Raw genomic sequence first — 15,155 nt, 5'->3', positions numbered from 1 at the left:
AATTCAGTTGAACACAACTTAAAAAACATTGCATAGAAAAGGGTTTAAAGACAAAAGAAAAATACAAAATAGAAAAAGCACTTCGCAGGTAACACCAAGTTCAGTTCAACGACCAAGATGAAATAGTCCAGAGGGTCATGACTGTTTTACTTCCCAAAAATGTTTATGTCTGGGATTCATTTAAACCAGAATAGGAAACTTTCAAAAAGTGAATTTAGGGACCACCTCAGACTCACTTTCCAACAGAACCAGATGCTGCATGCACAGGAATGAAGAATCTATACCTGAAATAACCTTTCCCATCATCTTCTTTGATTTCCAGTGACACGGAGAAGGTGAAAATATCACTGTCTGGAGTCTGTGGGGTGGCAATGGCTGAGAGCGGAGTTTGTTTGGCAGAACGACGGAAGGCAGTGGCAAAGCTGTACAGTATTCGGCTCACCTGCATTTAGACAGCACCAAAGAAAGATCAGGAAGCTACAGAAATAGAAAATGCAGCAGCTGAAACCTACCTGAATTTTCACTAAAGAATAGAATGAGAAGTAATTGTATGAAAATAGTTCAGTTTCAGCATCTAATTAATGGGGTTTCTATACTTCTTAAAAGGATAAACTATTAAATGTGCATTCTTATTTCATATATGAGGTTTCTATAATTATCTTAACCCGGGGTAGAAAAAAGCCAAAAGTGATGAATTACATTACTTCTAAAGTGCCTGAAATACTTCAGTTTCATTTCAGTAATAATGTTTACATGTACATAATTATCATTTGACAAAAAGATTCAACTTACAGCCTCTTGGATTTCACACCGGAAGACATGAATCCTGAAGAGTTCTGCATTGTAGTGGCTTTCAGTGAAAGCAAAGCAATCGCTTTCAGGGGTTCCATCATGCCCTCGTACACAGAAAAGGATTTTATAGATTGGATAATTTGCTATTTCTGTGTTTGTCTGAGGATCTAAAAGTCTGTTAAAAGACAGAGAGAAAAAAAAAAACAAAGCTTGCACCTTCAGAAGAATCATTTCAGCTGGTTTTTAACTTTAACAAGCTTTAACAATTTCGTAGCTACTGGAGAAAGTACATGACAAAGAAACTAGCTCCTGACTGTCACTTACTGCAAAGCTTGACCAGAATAATTATATTTAAATTGAACAGCATAAAAAAGTACAGTGCAACAGACATTTCCACCAATAATTTCCCCATAGTTTTCAGGGCTCAGCCTTCAACAACCTACACTAATATGCAGCAGTGGATAGCCTCATCCCTGTTAAGTCTCATGTATCAGCCATTTTCCAGCCCTACAAACTAAATGCTTTCCAGGCCATTTCCAAAGTGTTCATCAACAACCACTCCCACCATGGCTCTGGGGACACCTGGGATCATCATAGTATTTTATACTGATCCTTGGACACAAAATGTCTTTGGTAAACAAACTCAAAGCATCACTTTTCTCTTTAAAACCCACTTTTTCCACTAAACGAAATCCCAAGTTGCTCACGTCTCCTCCCAGGTAAAATGGTAGCTTGTTTTCGTTGCTAAAAGGAAATAAGATTAAATGCACACTGTCACAGAGTACACCTGAGTGAGCTTCATACCTCACTGTTCCTTCAGAGACATTAGGCACTGACAGAGTCACATCTAAAGAAATCTGGCACTGGCTTCGTAAGATGGACATCATTCTGAGGGCTTCCACTTCACTCCGGGGAGCATTCACAGAGGCACAGCCTAAATAGGTGAGCTTGCTAAACACCACGCTGTCCTCATCTGTCATAGGTGTAAAAGGGCTCAAATCCTCACAGTCTAGGGTGAGACACAAATTTAAACGGAAGAAGCAAGACAAGGCATACGTAAGTAAATTATCAGAGACTGACTCATCACTAACTAAATGACAAAAGCGACCAAGAAACACATTACAGAAAGTCAGGTCAGTCCAAAATACTATAGGAAAGTGAGCTACTGATGGCAGAGAGCAACTCAGCTATCCCAACTCTACAACCAGTTCACTCGGAGGCCTTCTTTTAAATATGAGTGCACTGATTTTCATTACAGCAACAAGATGCATAGACGAGCTAAATGGACTAATACTTTATACAGCCAGGCAAGTAAGCATAGTATTTCTGTACACATCTCAAGGCTAGTATAATGAGCGTTTTCAGAAGAGAAGACAGTTCAGCATATGTTAACTCTTGCATCACATAACCTGGCATTTACTGCACTAGGTGATTATAATGGGACAAATGGGGAAAGGCTGGTGGACAGACCTGTACCTAAATTCTCCTTCCTTTCCCCACAAAAAGCTAGCTCATAAGATACCACTAGGCATTCCCCATTTTTTTTCTAACCTCCCTGGGATGGTTTCACTGGCAAACTCATTTCTGGTTTCTGGAGTCCTGCCATTGACACTGGGTTAATGGTAGAGGATGCTGAAGCTTCAAGGACAACAGGTTCTTCCCCATCTCCATCAGTTCTAACTTCTTCTCCATGGTCGCGGTCACTTGACTGATCTTCCATGGGTGGGTCCATCAGCACGTCTTCAAGCTCCCTCTGCAGCTGCTGTTCGCTTCCATTCCCCACAATCTAAGAGCCACAAACAGAGTTGGGACACAAAAAAAGACTGTTCAAATGAAAAAAAAAAAAAAAATCCCTCAGGCACAGGGTCATTCATATGGCTTTTTCTGCCAACCAAAGCAGCAGTTAACAAATTTAACCTAGTTACAACCGTAAACACAAAGTGCAACATGCAAATGCTCACTAGTACGGATTATATCCTCCCTGCTTTAACAAATCAACAAGCTCAAAGCAGGAATTTTCTAGCACTGGAAAAAGTGAGGAGATTACTTTCAAACTAGTCTTTAATCACCAACTACAAAGACTAGCTTATGACAGAAGAAACTTACAGATGTCCACAGTACAGTGGTCTATAATAATTCTCAGAATAGTACCAGAAAGGGCCAAATATAATTAAACATGCTACACGGTTCATGGGTAAGATAGCAAGGTTTCGCAGGAAGAGAGGAATCCGCAACAGGATTATGCCATCATGCTAAGGAGAAGAGGTAGTGTTGTTTTATTTCCTAACATTCATGTACAGCCTGACTTTGCACTCATTGAAGTCAACATGAAAGCATGAAGCAACCTAAATGGTGCAAAATTAGGTTCTAAACTAGGAAGAGAATGAAGACATTAATTTCAGGAAACTCTTAGATACTGTATCTAAGGAAACTCTTTGTCCATTCCTCCGCAATTAATAGGGAAGTGACTGATGGTTTACATAGTTTAGAAATTAAGCACGAAAATGGAGTTTACAGAAGTATTTTACCAGATGGCAGTCAGAGAAAGGTACTTGATTCCAACACTTCAGCTGCTGCTGGTTATTATTGTTGGCACCAAAACTCAACCCTATGAGCAGATATATATTTCTATATCCTTATGTCTCTGTAAGCTTACAGAATTAAGACGCTACACACAAGCTAATAAAATCCAAATTGTGCAACTACTCCAAGTTCTTAAAAAGAGTGTAAATGAAATCTTATTAAAGAAAATTTTCTTTTTTTTTAATCTGTAAAATAAGATAGTAAAGAAAGGAAGTGGTTAAAAACAGGAGGAAGAATACAGAGCAGACAGAAATCTGCTCATAACACAATCTCAGTATTGAAGCAAATTCCATCTGCCTCAAAACTAGCATCTCATAGTAGAAAATTAAATTATCTTGAAAGTACCTGAAGCAATGGCCAAGGTTCTCACATTTTAACAGTAAATAAATCAACCTGAAGTCCAGTTAAGAATGCTGAAATAACATTGGAACAGATAATAGAAAACATTCATGCATACGGATGAGCCTTGCAATGAATTAAATATACTATGAGCAAAACATCAGATGTCACTTAAATATTTGTACTGTCTTCTCTTTCACACTCAGACCCACAATCTCCAAATAATTATCTGTATCTGCAGCCTCTATATACATTGCTTTAAAGATGTAAACTGCATATTAGTTTTCTGGTGAAAAATAACTATTTAATATACAAGAATATTAACAAAGAACAGAAACTTCTGACCTGGAATTACTCTAGAATAGAGCAGAATACAGTTACTTTAAGAGAAAAGTCCCAGATCCCTGTTCTTCAGAAGAAAGTCTTCAAAAAACGGAATTCTAAGGTAATGAAAAAACTAGCAAGCACACAAGATCCTAGAGGCAGGCGCAACATAAAAAAAAGTAGTAACCTAATGACTGTTTTACTACAGAATCTAAACAACAACAAAAAAATCTGAGAGATGTTTATGGTCTTGAAACTCATGCTCAAACAGAAAGTAATTTTTTAGTATGGATTAAAATACATTCATGTGCTATCTGGAATCATCTACCAGGAGGAGGACAGAATAACTGCCTTACTCAGCTGTACATCCACAGAAGTATCCGTAACCTGTAACTAGTTACAGGAATCCACAGATTTGCATTTTCCTCCCAATAATTTTAGTATTCATTTGCATGATTCATCATGGAAGCAATGAAAAATCTTGCACAAACATGTGGTCATCAAAGGCATAATCCTTTTAAGTATCAAGTTTATTATTCAGGTCTTCGCAGGCATTTGTCAGAAAGATGATGATGATGGAAGATGCACCATGGTACTTTACTGTACACAGTTTATATGTTTTGCAACAAAATATAATGAATCAATTATAATGTCCTGCCAGCCCCATTAAAGCCTATATATTAAAAAACCTAAAGTAACTTCTAGTTTACAGGACCTGTTTTCTATGAAAGTGGAAGTTAAAATTCATTCTGGCAAAAACCTGCATCTCATATGCTTTTGCTCACAGTGATTAAACAGACTTCAGTTTGGGTTTGGGAAAGGAAGACGAGGAATTTATATCCAGCGAGAATTAAATGTTTAATGGTATTAACATAAAATGCACATGAAAAATGTTCTATTCCATCAAGATTACAAGCCAAAAAAGTCTGAACAGTGATCTACTGTATTTGGTAAAATAATCAGTATCAATAACTTATATCTAGATACTGCCCTATAAAACATGATCTTGAAAATAAAAGTTCCTAAAAATAGCAGTGACAGGTAAAACATGAGTCCAAGTTGTTTATGGCGTGACAGGAAATAGGCACGTAAAAAGAAAAAATCTGTCTCAAATATTCTAAAACCTCATCATCAAAATCTTCACTTACAAAGTAATTTAAAAGAATCCCTCCAAGAAAGCCTTCCTTCTCAACCCAGACTACACTCAAAAAAGAATTCTAAAAGACACAGTAAATATACTTTTGGACTGGAGGAGCTCTGCTGTTCTCACAGCCCTAACAGTCAAGTGCAACAAGCCAGCTGCCTGAGAAACGAGGCCTAAAATACAAACTAAGACTAACTTCACGTCAACCAGTCTCTTATACAACCGTATAAATTCACCACATCGTGGGAACAGTGCACATTAAGACGTAAACATGCTTGAAACTTTGCTGCAACCCAAAAAAACAGTAAGAGGCAGCATGACAGAGTGCAGCAGAAGTAAGGGCAGAAGGGAAGAATAAACAAGGTGTACCTAACAAATGCTTCATGTACGTTTGCCTCACATAGAGGAAAGAAACCATTCACCCTAATCATTGTTTTCTCCATTTCTCACAAAACTGAAAACTAATTTTACTTAACCTTTAAATAGGAGGTAGTGAACTTTCTTTACAGCAACACGGGGGATTTAATAGAACAGTCGTTTATTGCATTCTCCCGACACATGTGCTGCTGGCCTCTCCTGTGAGAGGTCTCATTGTACCGTGTAGCTCAACTCCTGTTCTACAGTGTGCTCCAGAAGCAAGGCTTTCGTAAATCCAGTTCAGTCCCACTGGCAGTGGGCAAAAGCAGACACAGAAACAATACTGGAAAGCAGAGACAGCTAGCAAATTATATTTCTGGAAAACAATCACTGACAACCCCTTTTTAAATTGAAGCACATATTTCAGCATAGACAAAAAGCAAAACCACATTTATGAATTATGACTAACTGAAGAAATATATTTCTTCCAAATACAATCAGGAAGCATATTTCCTGTTTGGATGTGAGAAAGAAAAAAAATTAAAACGTGCATTAATTCAGCCCACAGCACTATTATTTAAAACTATAGCACATCAACAAATTTGAAATGAGAGCCTTAGGTTTGATGTACAAATTTCACAACCAATCACATGCAGCAAACACAAGCCTAAACTTCCAGTACCATCCTCAGACTGTGCTTAGCAAATGAAAGATCCTCAAACTGCTTTTCTAAAACAGAACACCAGAAAAAGACACCTGCTCAAATATGAACCTGAACTTACTTTCTGTTTTTCTTAGTAGGCACATCAAAGCAAATGGGTTTTGACATACACAAACAAATTAACTCAGTTATAAGTACCAAAGCAATTGCTTCTCCCTGAAAAAAACTCACCTCTTTTGTTCCTATGAAATACATAACCTCAGTTCTCATGTTGTACTGTTAATATTAATTTTCCATATACTACTTAAACACTTTTAGACATTACGGTGACAGTACTTTTAACATACCTCTGACAACTTTCACACCTCCACTTACCCATGCACAAAATAAACAGCTTAATAACACAGTAAAACTGGCTACTGAATGACTACTTGCAAGATGAAAACAAAAAGATACGAAGAACAAAGCCATATTCTAGGGTAGTATGTCTCTTTTCTTGTAGAACAATACCAAAAGACAATTTCTATCCCTAAGAATAGCTAAAAAGTCTTCCCATTTCCTCTGTTAAAAGTTTTCACCTCCTTAAGCAGAAGGAAGGAGGTTAACAGGAAGATCCCTGTATGGGAGAATTTAGACTGCGCACTGACTGCTTATCTAAGGTATAATGTTTCCATTAATCATTCAGATTGCAGCCAATAACCAAACAGCACATACTCTCAAACTGCCAGAATACTGAAAGGCTCAAGGTGAATCACTTTGTTCAAGGATGGTGCTCTTGGCACCAAATTCACAAAGAAGCTTATCTTTAAGACCTGCGAAGTTCTGTGACATTCAGTGCCAAATCAGGGAACAGCATAACTTTATTTTACGATTGTCAAAGATCAGGAGGCTAACGTTCTTCTTTCCTCATCAAGAGAAACAGCTACCCATTTTATAAACCACTTTGGAAGTAAACACAAAAGGAAAATTTGAAATAAATTTCAGGAGTTGGTCTGAAATTAAGTGTATTCTTCTCTGAAATATTTGCAAGCTCTATGAAGATGACTTTACATACAAGTCTCTTCAATTTCTTTGACTGTACTAAACAAGATGTAGCGTGTCATACAAACACTGCAGGACAGCCACAACAAGGCAATCATTAGACCAGCAATACAAATAGCTCCCACATGGAGCGAGAAGTGTTGCAGACTACAGCATTTTGTGTTTCCAAACTTTCTTTGGGAATAACAGGATGGAATGGAAAATCTGGTTGACCGTGTGTCTCCCCTGGGGTCTCAAATGATGCATCACAACTTTGGGAACTAATCACATACACTGCCACATAATCATAGAATAGAATCATAGAAGCATTCTCAAGGTAAGCACCATTATGGAGACTACTCTGAATTCTTAAGTATTTATAGCTGCTGCTATTTGCAGCATCTAGAAAGACAAGCGTGAGGTTACAGTCTTTCAGAGTGTTTTATAGAACACCAGGCTGATTGTTCAAGAAAATTTCAAATTTTTTTAGACTATCCTATGATAGTGAAGTGGCAATCTTCTGCAATAGCAATAAAATATAAGTGAACATTTTTGCCAGATTAAGCAAAAGTAAGATCTGGAGACTCTTAACTAACAGAATTAGCTTGAAGTCCTATGTAAAAGAAAATAGCCACTATAATGGCATGTCTTGTTCAGGACTCAAAGCAATGCAAGAAAAACAAACAAAGCAGTTGGCAGGTAAAAGCAAGATGCGCAAAAGCATCAAGAAACGTTCAATAAAGTCTCTGTAACAACTGCTAGTAATGAAAAGAGGAACACCCAGTCCAACAGGCAGAACACATGATTCCTCATCATCTTTAAAGACCTTATTTTGAAGACATAGATGTGACTGTAGACTTCAGTCTCTTGCGATGGTGGCATACCTCTTTCCATCTCCCACAAAGAACACACTAACTTGACTCACTCTAGGAACGATCCGGTTCTCAACACATTAAAATGACAGAATTTGGAGTGACTACCTTGCTTGTGTCACTTTGCTTAAAGAAATACAAATTGGGATGAAAGATTTTCTTTAAGTAGCCAAAAAAAAAAAAAGAAAAAAAAAAGAAAAAAGAGAGTGACAAGGGTCTCTTTTCAGAACAGCGCTTTTAAAAGTGAGAAGATGTCAATGCCCTTCCAATTCACACAAGCCTACCACATAGGCTTGTATTCTCAGATTCATGCCAACTTGTTAGTTATAACTACACTTCTACATTTCTTAAAGAGAACATTTCACATTGGGGAAAACTTTAATATATGTTTGAATTAAGAGATATGGTCAAATCAAGTGTATGTTAGTATTGCTTTCTATCTGAAAGCTGTGATAAAATCACAGTTCCAAGTTCTTGACAGCCAGTCTGTTTCATCCTAAGCACTTCATGAAGGATTCTGCAAAGTGGGAAAAAAACCCACAGGTAGTGATGGAGAGAGCCCTTACTCAAAACCTAATTATCACCTCTGACATCAGCAAAAGTAATGCAGAAATCACTGGCAAAATCAGTTCTTGAATAAGTTCTCCCTTCTGTCAAGTTTTCCACAATAAAGAAGTCCCTCTTTAAGCTCTCTATGGTTAGTTTGATTTAGAAGAATAGGAACAAACTCAGGTTATTGATTCTTACCTTCAGTCCTGTTTTTTCATCATCACTACCATTATTTGTAGATGGTGTTTCATCCCCTTGCCTGGAAACCAAGACAAAATCTTCACTGTTAAGAGTGGATACCGAGTCTGAAGAGACACTGATTTTTCCAACAGAAGCCTTGTCATCCATGACTTAAAAAGGAAGTTCGATTCATGAATGAGATTAAATATGTTATAAACTCCTGAAAAACAAAAATCATAAAAATACTTATATAAAACTTCATGCTAAAATGCTCAAACGTTTCTTTTCAGAAACCTGCTGACTAGTTATAAAAAGTAACACATCTGACAGCATAACCAAGTTACAACTCTCTGTCAGTGTACACTCATGGTCCTGCTTTGATTTTGCTAACCAGCGTGTTACCATTAGAGCACTGGTTTCCATAGCTCACAGAAGGGAAGTTAATAAATCTTTTTGCAGTATTTCATGATTATGTCAGGCACCATTTTCTACACATAGCACAAAACAGGCCCTTGGAATATACACTACGCCAGCTGACAAAGGACTCGTATTAAGGCCAGAACTATAAAGTCCATTTACTTTCTTCAGCTAACCTGTCTGCCTTCATCTATGTTCATGCAAAAATTACTTTTGTAGCTATCAGAGCTCACTGCATGCTTCAGTCACATTCTTTTCCCCCAAAACAAGAGTTAGATCTAACTCTTGATATTTTGTGGTAAGGATGCTCCAAAACCTTGGGACATACAGCATTTTGTCAGTCTATGCTGAATCTTCTGTACTGTAAGGAACAATAAAAGAAAAGACTTCCAAGAAGCAGGAAGAACAGCGTAGGCTGGATCAGTACTGAGAATCAGAGCCAACAGAGGATTTTAAAAAGCTGGAACTGGCACTGAAAGACGTTTGAAGAAAGGAACAAAAGGTGAAGTTCAGCCGCACACCTTGAACTGTACGGCACAGATTCTAAGAATCCGTGGCTCAAAACAGACTGCCGTGATAAAAATGGCTGATTAAATTTCCCAGAAACCCAAATATACCCTTATCACAATGGCTCGGGTCTTTACATACGCCCAAGCATGACCAAACCCAAGTGCTTTTTCAGCCTCAAGTTATGCCTTCCATTCAGTGGAGCACTGTACCAACCTGGCTTCCAACAGAACAGCCAAACAACGGAGAAACTTGGAATATCCACAAGCACGGCTCATCGCATTCCTCTCTGAACGAAGAACAATGCAATGAAAATAGCAAAGTCTGCTTTTATTTCTATCAATACCCTTCTCTCCACAGCCACCAATATGACTTGAAAACCTGCCAGGAGGACAACAAATTTTTTTCTCCTCTGGGTTATTTTTAACCTGATTACTTTCCCGACCGACTCACTTCATGGTCCTGAAACATGTTTCACTGGATAACTGAAGCAGTGTGCAAGAGGAAGAACAGATGTGGGTCGTTCATGAATAACAATACGCCTATGATTATTGGGTTTCATTTTCAAAAGCATGTAAGATATTTAGAAATCCTTTCCAAAAAACATTTTAACATCCACTGCCTTTCAGTAAGAATTACTAAGAAATTTAGGTACTTTGAAAAGTTTTACCCACTGTATGTGTCTATCTGGTATTACTCACAGGTACCTTAAAGGTAGGGCAGAGTTCTCATTTTTAAAGATGCTTTTGTTTAAAGAATTCATATTAAAACATTTCTATAGAAGTTCCTTATTGCACCATCTACATAATACACAGATCATCTGAAAATAACTAAGTCAAACATATTGAAACACAGAATAAAAATAAGCTTCAAACACTTAATATCCCTTTGGCTTTACTGTTTTCATTCAAACAGTGCAAATTCATCTGTCACACTAAGTATGAGTAGAAGAGTGGGCTTTGATCACAAGCAGCTGTAAAGATCATCTAGGCAAGGATCAATTTAGCAATTTATTTTGGTATAGTGTGTCTGTCTTGAAGTGTTAATTTTACCTATTTCCAAAGTCTTTCAATCTGACATCTTTCACCAACGTTAACTTCAATTAAAGAAAAAGCATGCTGTGCTTTTGCACACTCTTTTTTAGTAGCGTGGTATAAACAGACACCACACTTGATCCTGGAGCACAGCTGGCTTAGCCTAACCCCTACAGCAGTTTCACAATACAGAATTGCAACAGCAGAAGGTCCCAATTAGCCCAACTTTGCCAACCTTACATTGAGCAAAAGTCTTACTGAAATTACACAAGATAAGAGAGCACAGGAAAGGGGACAATGTAGTAGACTACTGTAAGCAGCTTTTGTTTATTAGTGATGTATCAGCAAGCAAGGCTCAATTACCCAACTGCACTGGAATCAACCACAGAGGTTCAAAAGGTGCAAAAGCACAGTCTTAAAATACTAAAAATGCTAAGTTAACCAAAATTTCCATATTCCCATACTTTGCTTTGCATGCATTTTATTTCCTCTGTTCCTTGCTATCACTTTATTCCATGCAGATTACCGTATGGATCACTTTACCTGAATCAGAAAACTCACAATGGCAGAATCAACAACAGAAAACCTATGAGCTCATTAAAATATGGGCCAGCCTAGAAGGGCACACATCAAAGACCAGCAGAGCAATTAAGTGTGGCAGGCTTATGACTCCTCTGGAATCAAAAAGCAAGAACAAACAACAGCGGTGACAGTGCAGTAATAGTAATACCTGCAACTTGTCTAAGAACTGAAGCTTTCTGTTCTCACAGGTTAGAGAGGTAGAAGAAAAGACCCCAGCCAACTGCTCAAGTTTTAATGTTTCTCAGAAGAAGCCAACATCTCATCCCTTACAGGGAAACAGACTTTGGTTTATTTCAACATAAATATGAGCTTTTGAATTCAGCATAGTTTAGTTCCTGACACAAAACTACACCACAATAATGTAGTATTCGCCTGAAGGTGTCTTTACACCTCTACAGGAGACAGAGTGTCTAGGTAAAACGCATACTAACAGGCAAATTTTTAACAACATATTTCTTTGCTCACCTGTGTAATTAAATGGGTATCCTGGCCTCTCCTCACACAAAAGACCATTGGAAAAAGCTGCAAAATGAGAAAGGCAACACGGCTGGCTCTTGGGTCACTGCTTTCAATTCACCTTCACTCTATGCTTGCTGTTGTCGTACAAAGCTACAATGTGAGTCCAAGACTCAAACTATCTTTTTAAAAATGTTCTTGTTTATGTTTAAAGCAACCAAACAACAGTAGCAACCTACCTTACTCTCTCTCTTCAAGATAACGTGCAAAGGTACAGCAAAGATACCATTCACCATGCTAAAATCTCAAACAAATGGAAAACAAACCTATCAAAGTTCAAGATTAGTTACACAGATTTATAAAATATTTATCCCTTACTTTCCTATCCTCTCCGAAGTATTTGGCACCTGACCTGCAACTTGTGATCAAAATTTTCCTTGTAAGTACTGCCAGAATTAATTTTAAAGAGTTTAAAGCAAACAGTACATAAAAAACGAAAACCAGAAACCCTTCCATTTTACATTACTGTAAGAGACTGAAGCTTGAATGCCACCTTGAGACATGTGCAACAAGTGAAGCAAGGCACTTGTAACTATGGCTGGTCTCCCTTTCCAAGGGGTGCCCGTTTTCCAGTGTTTAGAACATCCACAGCCATGCAAAAAGCCAGAGGGTGAGCAGAAAAATCAAGGTTTCAGCTGTGAACTTCTTGGACTGTTTAAAAGAGCAGTTACCTTTAAGTCAACAGCAGATGTAGCACCCTTAGCACTAAATTTAGAGGGGAATACAACATTAAATATACTTAGGTTTTGGGTTTTAAGGGCAGAAAAGAGAATAAGCACGAGAACAGCTATGCAAACTAGAGAAGAAAAGAGATTTTTTTTTCCCCATTCATATCTTATTCAGCTTTTGTACTTCAGCTGCAGTTCCTACAGCGATTCCACAAAGCTACAGTATATCTGATGAAGAATGCACCAGATATAGAAGAACAATACAGCAATATTAACTAAATTACTGGAGAATATTATAATTCAAGAAGCTACCTTGAACAGCAAAGTCAGAAAGCTTGGGATGCAAAATAAACCTATATCCTCTATCCCCTAAAATATAAAAACACTAAGTATAATGTTAAAAAACATGGAAAACAAGGAGGTGGCACACAGCCAAGACACTTAGTGTGGGTGAAAATTAGAATTTGTAGCAGAGTTCAGAAGCTGTTTTATGACAAATAAGCCAGCATTCTTTAGGATTCTTAGCTCTTTACAGTCTTTGAAATCTGTGATTTTTTTACTTTCACAATTCGCATAGTGTACACCCATTGTTTTACAAATACACAGCGAGTCCTGAAAAAAGCCTGGAAAATGCTACAGCACAATGCCATCATTACAGGTGGTCGTGCCAGGTGTTTCAGTCTGAGCAGCGTAAGAAATGTAAGAGCAAAAGTGATGTCACACTGACAGACTCGTGGGAAAGGAGCTGTAGTTTGACTTTTTTTGAGCACATATACACCGCCTGTATTTTATTGCAGCTTTGGGAAAAAAAAACATATGAGAAAGATCAATCACTAGCAACCTTTTTCTTCTCACATATCACATGATTAGACTGCATAATCATGTTTGATCTTTACCCACCTACCCTGAGCGAAACAGATTCTCAAAAGCAACGAGAAGTATTTTGCACTCGAAATGAAGCAAGAAAGCCAGTGGCATACTGCATGTGGAAATAAAGATTTAGGATGACTAAAGAGAGTAATTAATAAAAAATAGCAACTACAATACTAACTTTTCTGTTCATTTTAAAACACACTGACAGCCACAGTTGTTCCCACTAAACTTGAGAGCCAGAAAAAATGGTATTTATTTGGAGATAATGCTGCCTCAAATTTCATCCCCCCCTCCTCTTCTCAAGAGCAGAGAAGCACAGATCTCAGGAAGCTGAGTGAATCATCGGCCATTGTATGCAAAACCAGGAATCAAACAAAACACAAGAGTTAAGCTAATGCAATCTTCGTAAAAAATCCTTAACAGATTCATAGTTATTGCCAACATAACTTTGCTTTTAATCTTAATTTGCGCAGAGGACAAAACTCTGATTTTAGGCTCTTGTAATGAGCAAATTCTCCAACCCCAGAAACATGTGGCAGGTCCTGGGAAACCATAGTTTATAAAAGAAATGCTGACACTGCCTTAGCTAGCCCATCACAAGAATGCCGCTGGAATGAATTAACTATGAACGGTTGGTTCATCCACACCGCGCAGCTGATGCTCCATCAGCATCAGGCACATCTATGCGCTGTCTGCACGGGGGAGCCGGGACATGCAGGACACAACACAGGCGGGAGGCTGGGATAAAGGCAGTGCAGCCAGAGGCTAAAACAAACTCTGAAGAGGATGCTCTAGCTCTGTATACTTCTCGAGTTCCTCTCTCATTAGGATTCAAACAGAAACAGAGAGTTATGCTTACCAGACAAACAGCGCTTTAAAAATACGCTGTGAAAGAACTGAAAAAAGGAGAGTTACATTCGGTGCATGCTACTAAAAGCTGTCTGCACTTGGATTCGGAAAACAAAAGGAAACCCCTATGCCAAACTCCATTTATTAATTTGTTTACTGTGTACACAAAACTAAGTTTGCTCAGGTCCTTGACCTTTTAATGTTAAGTAGAGGCCTTTAAAAAGAATAGTGTTTCTGTAATTTACGCAGCAACGGGGCAGTCCATGCAGTTACGCGTTTTCTAATAAAGTAGCCAAAACCCTCAGAAATCCCATCAAGCTGTGCTTTAACAAAACCTGTAAGTAGAATAAAATTGGGAATATAAAGCAAGCTGTATCTGTATAACAATACAGGTAAGCTGCACTTGATCTCCAACTTGTATTTAAGAAATAAACATGATCTTTTCGCTCTCTCCAAACCCCTCCTGAGTATTTTTTCTCCTTCTCCTCCTCTCCCCCGAAATGCCCTGAACAGGCAAAACTACACAGACGAGAAGAAAACCACGAAGTCTACTTCTACCAGTTCGATTTTCACTCAATTTTTGCTGATGCGTGTTTTTAAACCAACTTAGCACGGTCTGTTTATACTTAATTTTCATCCCTAACTGACACAATCAGCCCTTAAAAATTATCTTCTGGGGACGTTTTAAGAGTAACAAACATGTCCTTGCCAACAGGATGGAAATAAAAACCGAGAGAAACACCGAGGTCACAGTACATAAACCAAATAAAGATGTCTGGACGTGATGAAGTGCCACATTTTAGGATCCACCTGGAAGCAACAGCAGACACAATCAGGCCGTGGCGGGGGAAAGCGGCCGCCTGGCCGGTAAAACGGGCGCCAGTCCCA

General features: G+C 38.1%; 1 protein-coding gene across 1 annotated transcript in view; it reads right to left on the bottom strand.

Moving 5' to 3' along the window:
* Positions 1-9,042, bottom strand: part of LOC104072941 (rab GTPase-activating protein 1) — a gene marked incomplete at its 3' end in the record, with an annotated part of 24,190 nt that extends 15,148 nt beyond the window's left edge. Inside the window, exons 1-5 of the mRNA XM_009572557.1 lie at positions 8,840-9,042; positions 2,344-2,578; positions 1,597-1,801; positions 793-967; positions 285-442 (exon numbers count right to left, since the gene is read on the bottom strand). Of these exons, the coding sequence (XP_009570852.1) occupies positions 285-442; positions 793-967; positions 1,597-1,801; positions 2,344-2,578; positions 8,840-8,989 (923 nt within the window). The remainder of the gene's footprint in view (positions 1-284; positions 443-792; positions 968-1,596; positions 1,802-2,343; positions 2,579-8,839) is intronic.
* Between the last annotated feature and the right edge of the window lie 6,113 nt (positions 9,043-15,155).

This window comes from Fulmarus glacialis, unplaced genomic scaffold (genome assembly GCF_000690835.1).
Source record: "Fulmarus glacialis isolate BGI_N327 unplaced genomic scaffold, ASM69083v1 scaffold21842, whole genome shotgun sequence".
In the NCBI taxonomy this organism is placed as follows: domain Eukaryota; kingdom Metazoa; phylum Chordata; class Aves; order Procellariiformes; family Procellariidae; genus Fulmarus; species Fulmarus glacialis.
Note: the sequence above shows the minus strand (reverse complement) of the source record. Positions and strands in the feature narration are given on the sequence as shown.